This window comes from Nothobranchius furzeri, chromosome 1 (assembly GCF_043380555.1).
Source record: "Nothobranchius furzeri strain GRZ-AD chromosome 1, NfurGRZ-RIMD1, whole genome shotgun sequence".
NCBI classification, from domain to species: domain Eukaryota; kingdom Metazoa; phylum Chordata; class Actinopteri; order Cyprinodontiformes; family Nothobranchiidae; genus Nothobranchius; species Nothobranchius furzeri.
The window spans coordinates 39,471,877-39,487,815 of NC_091741.1; the positions used below are offsets into that span (position 1 = coordinate 39,471,877).

At 45.9% G+C, this 15,939-nt stretch overlaps 1 protein-coding gene across 2 annotated transcripts in view; it reads right to left on the reverse strand.

Moving 5' to 3' along the window:
• Positions 1-15,939, reverse strand: part of LOC107386787 (uncharacterized) — a 203,252-nt gene that overhangs the window by 73,194 nt on the left and 114,119 nt on the right. For both annotated transcript variants that reach the window (XM_054739796.2, XM_054739797.2), the window contains 4 exons: positions 14,579-15,025; positions 14,020-14,502; positions 8,946-9,092; positions 3,717-3,917 (listed from right to left, as the gene is read on the reverse strand). In XM_054739796.2, coding sequence (XP_054595771.2) covers positions 3,717-3,917; positions 8,946-9,092; positions 14,020-14,502; positions 14,579-15,025 — 1,278 coding nt within the window. The remainder of the gene's footprint in view (positions 1-3,716; positions 3,918-8,945; positions 9,093-14,019; positions 14,503-14,578; positions 15,026-15,939) is intronic.

Sequence of the window (15,939 nt, forward strand, 5' to 3'; positions counted from 1 at the left end):
ATTTTCTTTTCAAGCACTTTGTTTTGTTTTCTTGATTTTATTTGAATAATTTCCGGCCCTTTCTCTCTCTCACCTTACTGCATGCTGCATGTTTTCTCCGTCTTCCAGAAAAACTGTTTCCTAGACTTCCTACTTTCTAACTAATCAGCCAAAGGGATCTACTGAACGCAAAAAAAAAAAAAAAAAAAAAAAAAGCTTCATATGCGCGGCGCTCCAGCAGTAATGAGTTGAAATCACCGGGCGAGGGCACAGATTATGAACTCAGCTGAGGCAAAGCACGTCAGTAAAGTACAGAAGTACAGAGAATATGGGCTGATATGAACGATCGCAAGTGAATTATTTTGTTGGAGCGATTTTGTGAATATAACAGCGGCCGCGCGCTGTGCGCAGGACGCAGCTGGAGTATTTGAGCCGTCACCGCTGCGTCCTCTCTGCTCATAGAATGCCCGCAAAGCGGAGTCCATAAATGACTTAATATATGAAGATACCTGACCTTTATTTAGACCTTTCCGCAATTTTAATTTTTAGGAAAACCACAGCTTGATTCTGGGTTTAAAAATGCATTATATTTACCGCGTTACTGACAATTGTACCGAGTAAATATTACCATTTTCTTTCCCTGTAATGCCTTACATTACCACATTACAGCAAAAAGCAATGCATTACAGTAATTAATTACTTTTGTACCACGTTACTCCCAACACTGATGAAGAAGACATTTATTATTTCTAAACATGTTTTGGCTGTCAAACTTCCATAACGCCTCTTTAACTTGAGGGATGAACCAGAGTTGTGTCAACACCAAACAGACAACGTGGACTAGATTTTTAGTCTTTGGTGACACAAACACACAGTTTGCTCCTGGTTAATCTAACCTGTACTGCCATTATTAACTTAAGGCAGCTTTATTTTATTTTATTTAAACTACTTAAACCTTTTAAATAGCAGGCGAACATTTCTTAGACCTCTCACCCTTCCATCGGATACCATCCCCGGGCCATGTCTGCCAGAACTGAAACCAGCACTGCCAGAGGAAACGAGATAGCGCTAAACACCAGTCACTGTTTTCTAGGTCCAAACTTCTTTTGGTGTCCGTGACTTGGAATGGTGTTTTTCTTTTCGGGACTCTGGTAGCTTGTCCTAAAGTAGAAGTGGTAGCAGCCGGCTGTTTCTCCTTCTCTGATACTACTGAGAGGAGAACCTCTCACACTGGTGGTGTTCTGCTGCTGAATACACAAGTGTGTATTGAGTGAAGGACCCAGGGAAGTTTGGCGGTTCAGTGATGCCGACAACCCGATTTTCCAATAGTTGGCTTCAGTCCGAGCCGTGCTATTGGTGGAGGTTTTTAGACGGATGTGAGAGAACCACTTTGTTAATTTTTTTGTTTTCATTTTAATCTCCACAATATATTGTCATGTCCCTGAGCAGAGGTGAGTTCCACCATCTCCTCTCACCAGAATCTGAGTTCATTCTCCGCAGGTGGGGAGCAGAGGGAACTACAGCTGCAGACGATTCCCTAATCAGGAACGCGGGTTTAAAAGGAGGACGGAGACACTTCATTTTGCCGGATGATTGTACCAGTTCAGGTAGCACCAGGAACTCGATTCTGAAACCTTGAAATTTGTTAACTCGTGTTTTGACTCGCCTTCGACTTTTGGATTATCGACCTTGGATTGAATTTTTGGATTTGGATTATCCCTTACCCCTGTTTGTCTCGCTCAGGATCACCTCGTCATCTTCTCACCCTCGCTGTCTTCACTTCTGGAATTATTCAACACGTCTCGTCCTCCTCCGCCGTTCCTGCTCGGACTTCCCTCTGCTGCCTCACTCCTACGAAATCTCTCACCCTCTGCTCAGCGTCCTTCCCGGCTTCCCTTCCCCTCATCATTTAACCTGAACACTTCAGAGACTCGAGCCGTCTTGGCTCCTCAGCGCAGGACTTCCCTGTTGTGGTTTTCAGTTACCGTTTATAATAAAGGCATTTTTACTTTACTGCTTTGGACTTGTGTGATGATTCTGCATGTCTTGGGTTAGGCACTTACCTCGAGCCATGACATATATTTATGTTAGAAGGATATCAGAAATATTTTTTGTGTTTCCGAGTTGAAGTAATAAAAAATTCCCACCTCTGGGTTCTTCAAACTGTGGAAGAACGGTTGTGATTGGTGGATCTCTGAGTTTCAGGTACCGTTAACATCAGATGAGAACACGCCTCTGACATCACAGTAAGACCTACGATGGGATTCTCACACACCTGAATGAGGTGGTGGTGGCGATGCTCAAAAATAACACGGTTCAGCTCTGTTCAGGATCGGTAAGCTACCAGCTAGTCCGAGCTCGGCCAATTTAAAACAGTTCTGACCTCATCAAGTTTGCGTTAGATGGCTGGATCCCAAATCTTAAATCTTGATTCCTAAATCGCGACTCATGGATCCTAAATCCAAAACGTAGACCTGACTGCCTTCGGCCGTTGCTGTTATTTATATTTGTAAAATTTTATATAAAAGAAATACTTTTCTTGGGCAAAATAATTGGTTCATGGCTGCATTAGGGTGTAAACCCAATTTCCTCACTGCATAAACTGCTTTTCCATGAAGTAAAAATGGCTATTTTTTAAGCATTTCATCGTATTTTTAGTCTAAAAGAAAAAAAAATATTATTTAGAAAATAAGCATTACGTAAAAAAGGAGGAAACTATTCTTAAATATGATCCAAATTTTCTTGTTTTGACAAAAAAAAAATCTGCCAGTGGGGTAAGCAAACATCGCTCGGTTAGAATTCTTTAAACTAGCTAATGAATCTAACATTAGCTTATTTTACTAGTGATCCTGCAAACAACAAACCTTTAAACGTCTGTGATCCTTATCTCACCTGTGACGCGTTTATCAGACTCTAAACAACAGCCGAGAGGCTAATTGAGCTCTGAGCACACACTCGTCTCGGTTCCTTATCCCGTTATCGTGGGCTTGTTGCTCGGTTTTAAGTGTCTCCAGCTATCTTGGTTGGAGTTTCCCTGTTAATGATCCACTGCAGCGGTTTGATCTTTATTAATGTGGAACATCCTGATATCCCTATAAACCTTCACTGCGAGTTGCCACGCCTTCAGGGAAAAGCAGTTAGGAGCTGGTAGCGGCACGCTTGGGAGCATGAGGGACTGTATCGCCGCTCGTTAAAAAGAAAAAGGTGCTCGATGCAATAAAAGCATCATTTACGCTCAAGGACGACTGCAGAGAAAACACAGTAATGTTTTCACCCCCACCACACACACACACACACACACACAGGGTCAAGTGTGTTTTCTCTGACATTTATACACACAAACTTGGACACACCTGTCTGACTGCTTCCAGTTATTTAGGCGACGGTTTTTGCTTATCAAACGATCTCTTTCAAACTGTCAGACAGTCTTGCATGAGTTTGGTCCAAATAAGGTTTTATAAGTTAGCAGAAATGCAACTTTAGAGGTTTAACACGGATGGTTTTCTAGGATTGTATTTACTTAGTGTTACACATTCCATGGAATCACACAAACATTTTTGTTTACATTCAAAATATCCAGACCTACTTTTGTTAAACACATTTTTGTTATTTCTTACAAGAAAAATAACGATTTGCTGTTTTCCTGATAATAAGTTGTAGGTTTTCAGACCAAACCAGCTGGTATTTTTTGGGTTAGCATTAGTGTCACGTGGCTTCATTCATCTGTAGAGCTGTACCTGCAGACGTCACCCCTGGATGGTTACACGAGGCCATCAGGTCCGTCCACTCTGGAACTGGGGAGAACATCTCATAAGAGGAAGGACTCATCAAGGTCTCCGCTGCCGGCCGATCTAACAGGAGAAGCTGGACTCGGGATAAGGAACCCAGATTTCCGGAATCGCAACCCACCGTCAGTGCAGCGAGGCCGGGAGACAGCTCTGCAGGAGACCATAAACGTGTTAAAATGACATTAATGGCCTTTAGCTTTAATAAAACTGTTAACTTATTTTTGCTACTGTAAGCATCACAGCATCAAGGTTCTGCAAGAAGTTAATTATCCAGCCATCCATTTTCTTCTGCTTATCCGGAGTCGGGTCGCGGGGGCAGCAGCCTAAGTCGAGAGGCCCAGGCTTCCCTCTCCCCGGCCACTTGGGCCAGCTCTTCCGGGGGAATCCCAAGGCATTCCCTGGCCAGGTGAGAGAGATAGTCCCTCCACCGTGTCCTGGGTCTCCCTTTAGGCTTCCTCCCGGTTGGACGTGCCCGGAAAACCTCACCAGAGAGTAGGGCTGCACGATATTAGGAAAACCGGCGATATGCGATAACTGTGATTAATATTGCGATGACGATATTACTTGAGATAAATGAGAACTTAACTCAGGAACAAATATAATCATGAACAAAGAAATAAAAAATAATAAAAATGAGAAATAGCAACAGATGTGAGGAAAGGGAAAAAGAAAAGGTAATCAGTGGATCCCGGGAAAAGCAGAATCAGCAGAAAGAGCGGAACAAAGCTAACTCAGGTGTTTGCTAACCATCAAAATTAAGGCATCTGACCTATGAGAACCCATCCATTTGGCCAAATGGGTGAAGAAGAGCTCTATTTGGTTTGTTAAAAAACATCATGTTCCTGTTTGATTGACAGAATGCATTATGTTTAGCAAACATTTAAGCGATATTTATCTGTTCTTTGTGATATGCATATTGTGCATGCTAATATCGCGATAACGATGTATTTACGATATGTTGTGCAGCTCTACCGGGAGGTTATACTATAATCTATCAAATATTGTGATGAAACAAGTCAGAAGTTGAAGCTAAGATCACTTTTTAAATGGTGGAGAAGTTTAGCCTTGGCTTTGCTGACAAACTCGTACACTAACAGATATGTCGTCTGTGCGTTGGTGGTGGACGATAAGCATAGAGGAGTGGATTGGGACATTCCCAAGTAAAAATGTAATTTTCTTTTTTCCAACGAAAGATCCAACAGGAAGGAGCTTCGGCCGTTGTGTTCGGAATCCTTTCAGTTCTTCAATGGAGAAAAGCCAAAAGTACAAAATAACACCAGCCTTTTCATTAAAACAAACACTTAAAAACTACTAAAAACAATTGGGATTTATGCAGCTGAGGATTTCTTTCTACATAAAATCATTAAATAACCTGAAAAGCTGCTCAGATATTTCAAATTTGACCGTATAAAATATTTGAATGGAGGATGTTTGCTTCTTGTGAATATTGCAGTCGACAGGTAGGACCATTAGGTTTTTCTAAAGTAATTTTAACTGTTGAAATTAGTTTAATTACTATGAAATTCCATACCAGTGTGACCCAAATCCTCCCTTACACACTCAAACACACACACACCGCCACTCCAAAGTTCTCATCGTCACACCCAATTAAAAGTGGATCAGTGACACTGTGGCTCCTTGCCCATGCAAATCCCCGGCCCACGCTGGCAGGGTGTGGGGCTGCCTTTCCAATCTGAGGGGATTTCACAGAACACGCTCTGCTGCAAAGAACCACCACCACCACCACACACACACACACACACACACACACACACACACAGAGAGAGAGAGAGAGAGACAATCCAGAAAACACTCCACATCAAAGGAGGAAGGTTCTGGGTTTGCCCCAACCGGGTTGTGCGGTGTCAAGCTGCTCCAGCTCTTCTGCTAAGTGTTTTCCGTTGGGAGCTCATAAAGTGCATCCCTCAGGTGAGAAGTAGGAACTGTTGTCCCTGCTGATAAATGAAGGAGTCGTTGAGAGGAAATCCCTGGGATAACGGTGGTGGTAACACAATGTGGCGGGACACCCTTTCCGTTGGGTCTGGTATAAGTCCCGTCATTAGCCGCACGCAGAAACAAGATTCCAAATCAAAACAATTAGGAAACATTTTGGTGGACAACAGTGAACTGATCCTGTGTTAATGTAAAGCCACCACCCACTTAGAGATGCAGAAATATGATTCTGATTCAATGTTTTCACAGAATATTTTGCAAAAGTTACTGGAATCTCACAAAAACTAACAATGAGATTAAAACCAGCTTCATCAAACCGAAACCTTAAAATTTTAAAAATGATGAAATAAGGTTCAAATCCCAGCTTGGACTCCTCTCAGCCTAAAATTTACAGACCCATTTCTAAATTGCCCTTTAACTCTAAAATTTTTGAAAAAATGGTAAATGGCCTGTATTTGATAGAGCATCTTCTAGAGTCCTGGAACCCCCCAAGGCGCTTTACAACACAACCAGTCATTCACTGGTGGGGATGAGCTACAATGTAGCCACAGCTGCCCTGGGGCGCACTGACAGAGGTGAGGCTGCCGAGCACAGGTGCCACCGGTCCCTCCGACCACCACCAGCAACATTGAAAAAGTTGAGGCCGATAAACTGATTAATTTTCTGGAACTACATGACAGTTAAGATAGAAACTTCTCTGATTTTTGCAAAAAACATTCAACAGAAACAGCTTCGCTTAAAGTTTCTAGTGACATTCTGATGGCTGCAGATGGTGAATTCCCAGTCATGTTAGATCTTTCTGCAACTTTTGACACTGTTGATCACAGTATCTTAATTAACAGACTCGGTGGGGATCTCTGGAACTGTTCTAGACTGGTTTAGATCATACATTTCTTACAGTGTCTGTATAAACCAAATCATGTCAGATTCTACCAATCTGTTCTGTGGGGTACCCCAAGGCTCTGTTTTGGGTCCACTCTTGTACAAACACCCTCTTGGACAGATAATTGATTCTTTTCATAATGTCTCTTATCGCCTACATGTATATGCAGATGACATTCAGCTGTTATGCTCCTTTAAGGATTCTGAGTTCTATAAACTGTCTGAACTACTAGAGTGTCTATCAGCTATCACCAGCTGGTTAGAAGATAAACTCTGAAAAGACTGAATGTCTGATTATTGGCCCTGAGAGCATGGATTAGTCAACAACTTAGTCGTTTATCTTCTGACATCAAGTCAAACTTGAGGAATTTGGTTGTTGTTTTTAACCAATCAATGTCTCTCCAAAAACAGTGGTTCAAAACTGTTTTTTTCAATCAAAAAATATCTCCAAACTGCGAAGGTTGGTGTCAAAACATGAACTTGAAATGGTCATCCGTGCCTTTATCTCCTCCTGTCTAGATTACTGTAACACAATTTTCACGTTTTAACAAAAAAGCCATTGATTGCCTTCAGTTGGTCCAGAACTCTGCACCAATAGCTTTAGAATCAATTTTGAATCCTGACTACAACTTTAACCCCCCGTCCAACTATTCAGCAGCAGTAGCACCCCCTGAACCCGCTCCGATACTTCCTGGCCTCCCTGGGTTGGCCCATGGAAGATTCCATCCAGGCCGCACTTCGAGACGATCTCGCACCAGCCAAGGTGCCCACAAACCGCCTCTACGTGCCCTACTCCTGCCTCAGAGAGGCACTGCCATGGGGTCACTCCTCCTCTCTCCTGTCAGGCCATGCTGGGTTTTCCCGTAACCTTAAGTTTTGGCGGCGGGCCCTCTGGTGGCCGGGAATGGCCAAGGAAGTCAAGGACTACACTGGTGCCTGCGATGTCTGCGCCCGCTTCAGTCAACTCACTCCTGGGACACTCAAGCCTCTACTTGTTCCCCAGCATCCGTGGTCACACGTGGGGCTAGACTTTGTCACTGGGCTTCCGTCCATCAACAACCTCAATTCCATCCTCACAGTAGTGGACAGGTTTTCCAAATCGGCCAACTTTGTCATCCTTCCGGGTTTCCCCACTGCCCGATGCACTGCGGAGCTACTCCTGGAGCACCTGGTGTGCGTCCATGGCTTCCCCACGGACGTGGTGTTTGACTGGGAGTCCCAGTTCACAGCCTGCTTTTGGAAGGCTTTCGCTAGCTGAACGAGATGTCCTTCAGCCTGTCGTCAGGCTATCACCCTCAGACAAATGGCCAGACACCAAAATCCACTTCCTGTCCTTTCCTTTAGTACTCTTTTACTGGGCATGCACAAATCCTCCCCAAAATGTTTGGTCCTTTTCAGATTTAGCCTGCTAAAACATATTTTTATTTATAACATCTTCTGCTCAGTGAAGCCTCAAATCAACAGCAGGAATCTAAATTGTGCTGCACGTCAGTGGGACAAACATCAGTGTGGAGCATTAGCTCAGCTCCTGGCTTAGACCCAGAGCAGATTTTATCACCCTGCTCGCTGTAGCAGCAGCCACACTGATCCTTCCACATCCTCGGGGCCAAAGGCCTCTGGGGTCGTGCAAGGGTTCAGGTCAAGCGAGCAGGTTAACACCTTGACGGGGATTAGCAGGCAGCGAGAGAGATGGAGGAAGTCTTCATTCTCTCTGCAGTACCTCCAGGACACACACATGCATACTAACAAGACATAAACACTCGCACATCACATTAACTTTTGCTTTTGTCAAGCTAACAAAGACCGGCCGGAGTGAGTGCTCCGATAAACGCATCGTCAACAGAAAAAGGAGCGCTCACTAAAAATCAGATGTTACTTGCAGCCATTAGAAGGATGAAAAAATCCTGTCAAGGTGAAACGTGATAAAGCCCATTAGAATTTGCAGCACAAACACAGATAACCTGTGTCTGCATCTAAAGAGGACAGGCACAACACTTGTCAGTCTGAGAAAAACAAATTGCCTTTTTGTGGCTAAAAGAATCCACATTTGCTTTAATTTTATGTGTTTGAATAACAAAAGAAGCAGAAAGAGGCCAAATTAACAGATAAATGTAGCTTCTGGACAATATGTTGATTCCTAGAAAGGTTGAAAGGTGAATTCTATTGGACTTTATCATTACTTCACCCTGACAGGAAGTTAAAACTCGGTTTTTATCCTTCTAATGGCTGCAAGTAATCATATTTGGACAAAAGAAACCAGAACAAGTTTGAATGACATTCATACTTCTGTTTGTCTTCATGAATAATACACATTAACAGATCAAACTAGGTAACTACTGTTACCTGTATGAGGTGAGTCAGAAGCTGAAGAGTCTGACAGCTGGTCCAGAGACAAGCAGGAAGCTGAGGGAGGAGTGATGGCTTCCAGTTCATCAAACATATGAGACTGACTGCAGCTGATCTCAGAGCAGCGGGAGGCTGCTGAGCATCCTGCAACAACACAGAGTAGATGTAATCATTAAAAAATAGCATTATCTCATCCGGCAGACATCCTTCTGCATGTTTGAGTTGTGATTTGGACAAAAACTTTAAGGTTTGAATTAAAATACCAAATTTGGAGAATGCTTCCTGATTCAGCTTACACATCTGGCAGAACGCTGGGGTCAGAGTGATGGCGTTAAAAATATTGTGATGCAAAAGGTAAAAAAGCACAAAAATTAAAAATCAAATAAATCACAATCTCAAACAACTAGGATGTTTTTGTTCATATGGTGTGAATGACTGATTGTGTTGTAAAGTGTCTCGGGGGGTGGGGGGGTGGGGGGGCAGGACTCTAGAAGGTGCTATATTAAATACAGGCCATTTTCCAAGGTGGAAACTTTCTATTAAATCAGCCCTGGTCCGAGTTAGCTAGATTTTTCAACCTGTGTTTATCAGTCATGTGACAAAAACAACCGTCAACGCCATCTTGGATGGCGAGTGGAGGTAAACTGACTAAGAAACGAGGGGCAAACACAATATGATGGCATTGCTTTCTGATCTTTAGAATCAAAATGGACAAAAAGTTGAAAACAGAGCAGATACTTTATTCCGAGAAACTTAGCAAACATACCAGAGATCCTTTTTTAGCTAATGGCCTTTTTACACTTAGGTCAGCTCTGCCTGGGCAGGGTGGAGACAGCCTGGTGGCAAGGTTGTGTTTACACAGCCTTCTCAGGAACGTGGATGTGGGCTAGGACATGGGCGGGCTCTGCTATAGTGGCACAGAGAAGTGTGTGGTGTCCACAAGTTCGTAAGCAAAAGCAGTCGTGAGCAGTGTTGCTCAGACTGTCAGACTCTGTCATGAAGCGCACAGCATCCTCTTCTCGTGGAGCAGCGGTGCTGTTGTGGGCTCCTCTCCCATCCAAGAGCACTCACAGCAGACAGTCAGTCATCGAGCTGCACCACTCGCTCTGAGCTGCAGTCAGAGAAGATGTTTACCCCAATGCATCCAGATTCCCAGTGAATCACGCACGTGGGAAGACGCCGCTGGCTGATTCTGCCCACGCCAATCAGAGGCTCTCTCTGTGTATGTAGGCGGGAACTTCAGCTGGCCAATCACTCCACAGGTGGGTGTTAGCTCCTACAACCATGATGGATCCATACGACCTGAAGGCTAACAGTTGCCTTCTCCCTCCAACTTCTCTGGATATCACTATTCATCTGGTTTATCGATGACATTTATGTGAAAAGGTCAAACAGCCCCTTGAAATTTCAAATTCACAAAGAAGCAGAGGAAGATTTTTTACTGCAACAACATTTTTACATTTTAAGCTCTTCTCCGAGTTGTTTTGCTCTCTTAGGTATGAAGATCTGAAGATAATGAGACCATCAACCCTCAGAAAACAAAATTAGGCCTAGTCCACACGTAGCCGGGGTTTTTTAAAAAACGAATATCCGCCCCTCCAAAAACGCATCCACACCACCTCGTTTAAAAAAAACTCTGTCCACACGTACCCGGATAAATACGTTGTTAAGGACATGCCAGACCTGTAGGCGGCAGTACTTCCCCCGTTCTTAACCTCGTCCTTCGTCTGTGGTCTTCCGCAAGGAGCAGTAATTCCGCTTGCAAAAACAAACAAGCAAAAAGCGCTCGGACGATTGATAAAGCGAGCGCAGCTCTGAGGGCATCCATGCTGTCGACTAGTGTAAACACAGGTCGCACACGTGATGTCAGCATTTTTTTGTCGCGGAAAGTGACGTTGCGGACCTTAAAACTCCGGTTTTGTCTGTCCACACGCAGACACCCAAAACGGAGAAAACGCAGATCTTCACTTTGGCCGGAGTTTTTAAAAAGATCCGTTTTTGTGTGAAAAAACTCCGTTTTCGTGTGGATGACAGGCCAAAACGTAGAAAAATACGTTTTGGCAGTTCCCCGGCTACGTGTGGACAGGGCCTTAGACTCATGAGAAAGAAATTCTGCCCTACAGGCCCCAAAAGATTAGACCTCACTCTGAGGACAAGTTAGAAAGCTAATCACAACTGTTCCCCCACTCTTGTGTAAAAACCAGAGGATTAGTTGGGGAAACTGGTTTACTGTGTGGTGTATTTTTTTCTCACATTAGATATGCACAAGAGCTTTGGCACAGACAAAAGGAAAATATATACAGAGGCACAAACTCTCAGTCGACCCACGTGGTGAATGTAGACACGAAGCCACCTTCACAAAGTCAAGTATGTGAACGACGGCCAACACGCACCGCTGCACCATTGTGCCCTTGAGCTCTGCTCTGAAAGACAATGCGACAACTTGACTGGACACTTCAAAGCATATTGCTCCTGTCAACCAGGCTGTCGCTCTGAGCCGACGAGTTTTTCAGAGAGGTTAAGGGTGTCGCTGAGAGGAGGGGGGTACAACACCTCCTCTGTGCGCCTGTGGCTCCTGTTTTCCTGGTCACAGAGCCGGGCTGAAAGGCCCTGAGAGGAGAGGCCAGGCCAGTTCAGGACAGTGCCCTGCTTCATCATCTGAGACAGTTAAACCATGGAGATGTTACTGACAACAGGTCAGCTCAGGGGTCACTCTCAGACGGTCAGAAATGTGAGAGAATGATGACGGGGGTCAGTTCTTTTATAACCTCTTTATGAAACCATTTAGAGATCATTCTAGTTATTTTTGCCACTCTTTTGGAGCAACATCTCAATTTATTCTTTGTAATTTTCTAGTCTAGGGATGAGGATCAGCACCTCCAAATCTGATACATGGTTCTCGACCGGAAAAGGGTGGCTTGTCAACTCCGGGTCAAGGGAGAGGTCCTACCTCAAGTGGAGGAGTTTAAGTATCTCGGGGTCTTGTTCACGAGTGAGGGTAGGAGGGATCGGGAGATCGACAGGTGGATTGGTTCGGCGTCTGCAGCGATGCGGACGCTGAGCCGATCTGTCGTGGTGAAGAGGGAGCTGAGCCAGAAAGCCAGGCTCTCGATTTACCGGTCGATCCACGTCCCAATCCTCACCTATGGTCATGAGCTTTGGGTAATGACCGAAAGAACGAGATCGCAGATACAAGCGGCCAAAATGAGTTTCCTCCGTAGGGTGGCCGGGCTCAGCCTTAGAGATAGGGTGAGGAGCTCGGACATTCGGGAGGGACTCGGAGTAGAACCGCTGCTCCTCCGGATCGAAAGGAGTCAGTTGAGGTGGTTTGGGCATCTGGTCAGGATGCCTCCTGGATGCCTCCCTGGGGAGGTGTTTCGGGCATGTCCTGCCGGCAGGAGGCCCCCGGGTCGACCCAGGACACGTTGGAGAGGTTACATCTCCAATCTGGTCCGGGAACGCCTTGGGGTCCTGCCGGAGGAGCTGGTGGAGGTGGCCGGGGAGAGGACGGTCTGGAGCTCCCTAGTTGGGATGCTGCCCCCGCGACCTGGACCCGCAAGAAGCGTGTGGACAAACCAAAATAACTGCCCATGAACTGAGGAAAGTCAAGCGTGCAGCTGCCAAGATGCCACTTGCCACCAGTTTGGCCATATTTCAGAGCTGCAACATCACTGGAGTGCCCAAAAGCACAAGGTGTGCAATACTCAGAGACATGGCCAAGGTAAGAAAGGCTGAAAGACGACCACCACTGAACAAGACACACAAGCTGAAACGTCAAGACTGGGCCAAGAAATATCTCAAGACTGATTTTTCTAAGGTTTTATGGACTGATGAAATGAGAGTGAGTCTTGATGGGCCATGTAACGTGAGGAAATTCCACCTGCATTGCTTCTTATAAGACTCCTGGTCCAACACCAAGCCAGTGCCAGACTATTGAACGCTCCTCCTGCTAGAAGATCTTCCAGTCTCTTGTTTTCCTGCCTGATCATAGTCTCTCGACTTCGTTTCCACGTCTGACCATCGCCAAGTACTCTGCCTGCCACCACGGCCTTCACCTGTCTACGACCACGTCTCTCGCCTGCTCCCAGTACCTGCTTCGCCTCGGTCTGGTTTTGACCCACGCCTGCCTTCGCCTACCTGAGTATCACTCTGGTAAACACCTCCTCGTAGCTTCAGGCTAATAAAGACTGTTAATCGTCTTACTGCGTCTGGTGTCATCACGGGTCCTCCAAGTTCTGATCTTGACACTTAAGGTCATTTAAAATCTTTTAAAAAATATATTTTACTTGTTATTTTTGTACTTTACAGCTGACGGACGTGACATTTAAACCAGAAAAGGGCCGATCTGTTAATGAAGGGAAGTCGTCTCGGAGCTTTGCACGCTTCCACACTGAGAGCACGTTGAACTTGAATTGCCTCCATCTGCAGTGAAATAAATGAACTGGTGACACTTGTTCTGTGTCTGCGGTGAAGAGAACAGCATGGCGCGATACAGAGTGTGACCCCGCCAGCACAGCACCACAGAGAACAGTAGATGTCTCTCACAGAAAGGAGAAAATCCCTACACAATTTCCACTTTGTTTGCTTTCTTTCATAAAGTTCCTGGAGAAGTCAGATGTCAGCGGCCCTAACTTTTATCCCCATTGGGAACGGTGAATTAGCAGCTGCAGGAAAGCCACAGAGGTATTCTATTGTGGCGGTTCAGCTCAGTGTTTTGCCCTCAGCGAGCAGTGGTCAGTGTGGATTTATGACCATCAGCTTCAGGTCTACCTCTCAGATCCAAGAGAATGGCGAAAGCATCGGGGAGCCAAGGCACATGAGGTGGAGACCCCAGCCTTGATTGTTGGGGGCCCCACGCCTTTGAACGGGGAATCAGATGGCACCAGCTTTCCATCAAATGCCCTCTTTTCTCTTCCTGATATGGAAGAAAAGGAAAAACTGGTCATTTTTAGGTTGGTGGTGTCAGCGACTCTAAGGCTCCGTCTCTTTGTCTCAGATGGGATGTCCACCCACGCTGAGGACAACAAAGAGAAGAAAGTGGGTTTGAGGGTGTGAATGGTCCTTGTCTCACCTCTGACAGGAGAGATGGGAGGCAGGACGGGCCAGCGGCGTGACTCCAGCCGGGACGATGGAGGAGCGGGGGTCATCGTTGCTAGTAGTGCTGAACAGGAAGCAGCCCGTGGACTAGTGCTGGAAGACCATGCGGTGGAAGGAAACGCAGACGTAGCACAACTTCTATCAGAAGACAAGGTCTGGTTACAAGAAGGCTCCGTAGATGTGTTTAGGTCCACGTTTTTTGTTGTTCTCGTGCTTTTTCTGCTGCTCAGAGGTTTATCAGAACCAGGCTGGATGGCCGGTGTTTGTTGGCGAACAGAACAGGGCGTTGGCTGATCACAAAGCTGATCAGTGGGTGAAGGCGTGGAGGTGCTGGTGTTAATGGGTTCTTCATGGTGCGAATATGTTGGTGTCAAAGCGGCCAGAGATGCCTGCTTCTTTGTAGAAAGCTGATGTGTGGAGGAAGAAACGCATTTCTCTGCTGCCGAGTCAGTTTCTCCTGCAAAAACAAGAGGAGAACTTTGGTCACGGGCAACGAGCTCTAAAACATCTGCCCTAGAGATGTGAACTTTTACCAGTGGTGTAGCGACTCGGGACGCTACTCCGGCCGCTGCAGAGGTCGGTGCTCCGGCTGAATAAACTGGAAGGTGGACGGCTGAAGTCTGACAGTGACCCTGTGGAGGGGGAGGTTGGTGTTGATCTGGAAGGTCCGAAGCTAAGATCCATGTCCGGCTCCACCACAGCAGGCTGCAGCACCTTTTCCCTCTCAGAGGCTCCAGATCCGTCCCGTAGGGGAGGAACATTCGAAGGAAGAGGAAGAGTTTCCGTTGTTCGCATGATGTTTGTTTTGTTTTGATGTATTTCAGAGTCAAGTGGAGGAGTTTTGAGTCGGAGAGGCGTTGGACTGCGGCTGGATGGTGTCGGGGTGGCAGGGAGCTGGAGGTGAGGAGCATCAGCAGCAGAGCGACTTCCCTCCGTCACATCCTGCTCACATTTCAGTCCTCCACCAAGGTGAAGGTCCCCTTTAATGAAGATAAAAACACATTTTATTATATTTTTTATCAAAACTGACTTGAAGCAGGGGTTCTGACCAAACTCCTGCTCATGACGTTTTCACTCCCTCTCTCCTCCAGTTGTGCAGCTAACAACTGTTTCCCTGCTGAGTGGGCCAGCCTGCTAACAAAGGCAGCGCGAAATCGCCTCGCAGCAAACTTCACCGCAGCTAACAGACGCAGCTTTACAGGTCGCTTGCAGGTGTGCCGCATGCTTTCAGCTGCAACGTGTGTTCAGGAAATGTCTCTGGCGGGGATGAATAAAGTTTACTGGAGGGTGGTGATTGCTTGAGGTGCTTATTTATTATTATTATGTTTATTTGTTTAGCAGACGCTTTTATCCAAAGCGACTTACAATTTATAACCTATAGGGCATGTTGTGATCTGTGGGGGAAACCGGAGTACCCGGAGGAAACCCACGCATGCATGGGGAGAACACGCAACTCCACGCAGAAAGGCCGCAGCCGAGTTTCGAACCTGTGACCTTCGTGCTGCGAGGCAACAGTGCTAACCACTGCGCCACCATGCATACAACACATATTTAACAACACAGGAGTCGTGTTCTGCTTGAGAAACAATCTAAATATGAATTGTTTTGTTTGAAAGCTGAAAGAAACCCTTCATTCCTCTGTGGTTTTCTTCTGCTGACTTTGAATCTGTTCAGCTCCACCCACTTCCTCTCCATCCTCTTACTAGTTTTTGTTTTGCTGATCGTTGTGTGTTTCTGTGTGGCAGCGATGGCGGAGGGGCTGCAGGGGTGAAGGGTGTCAAACAATCTGCTCTCGTTTCCTGGGGCTCTCCCGCTCGGAGGAGTCAAGACAGTGAAGGGCACATTTCTGCACTCCTTCCTACAATAGGCTGCCAATCCCATCTGTTATACTCAC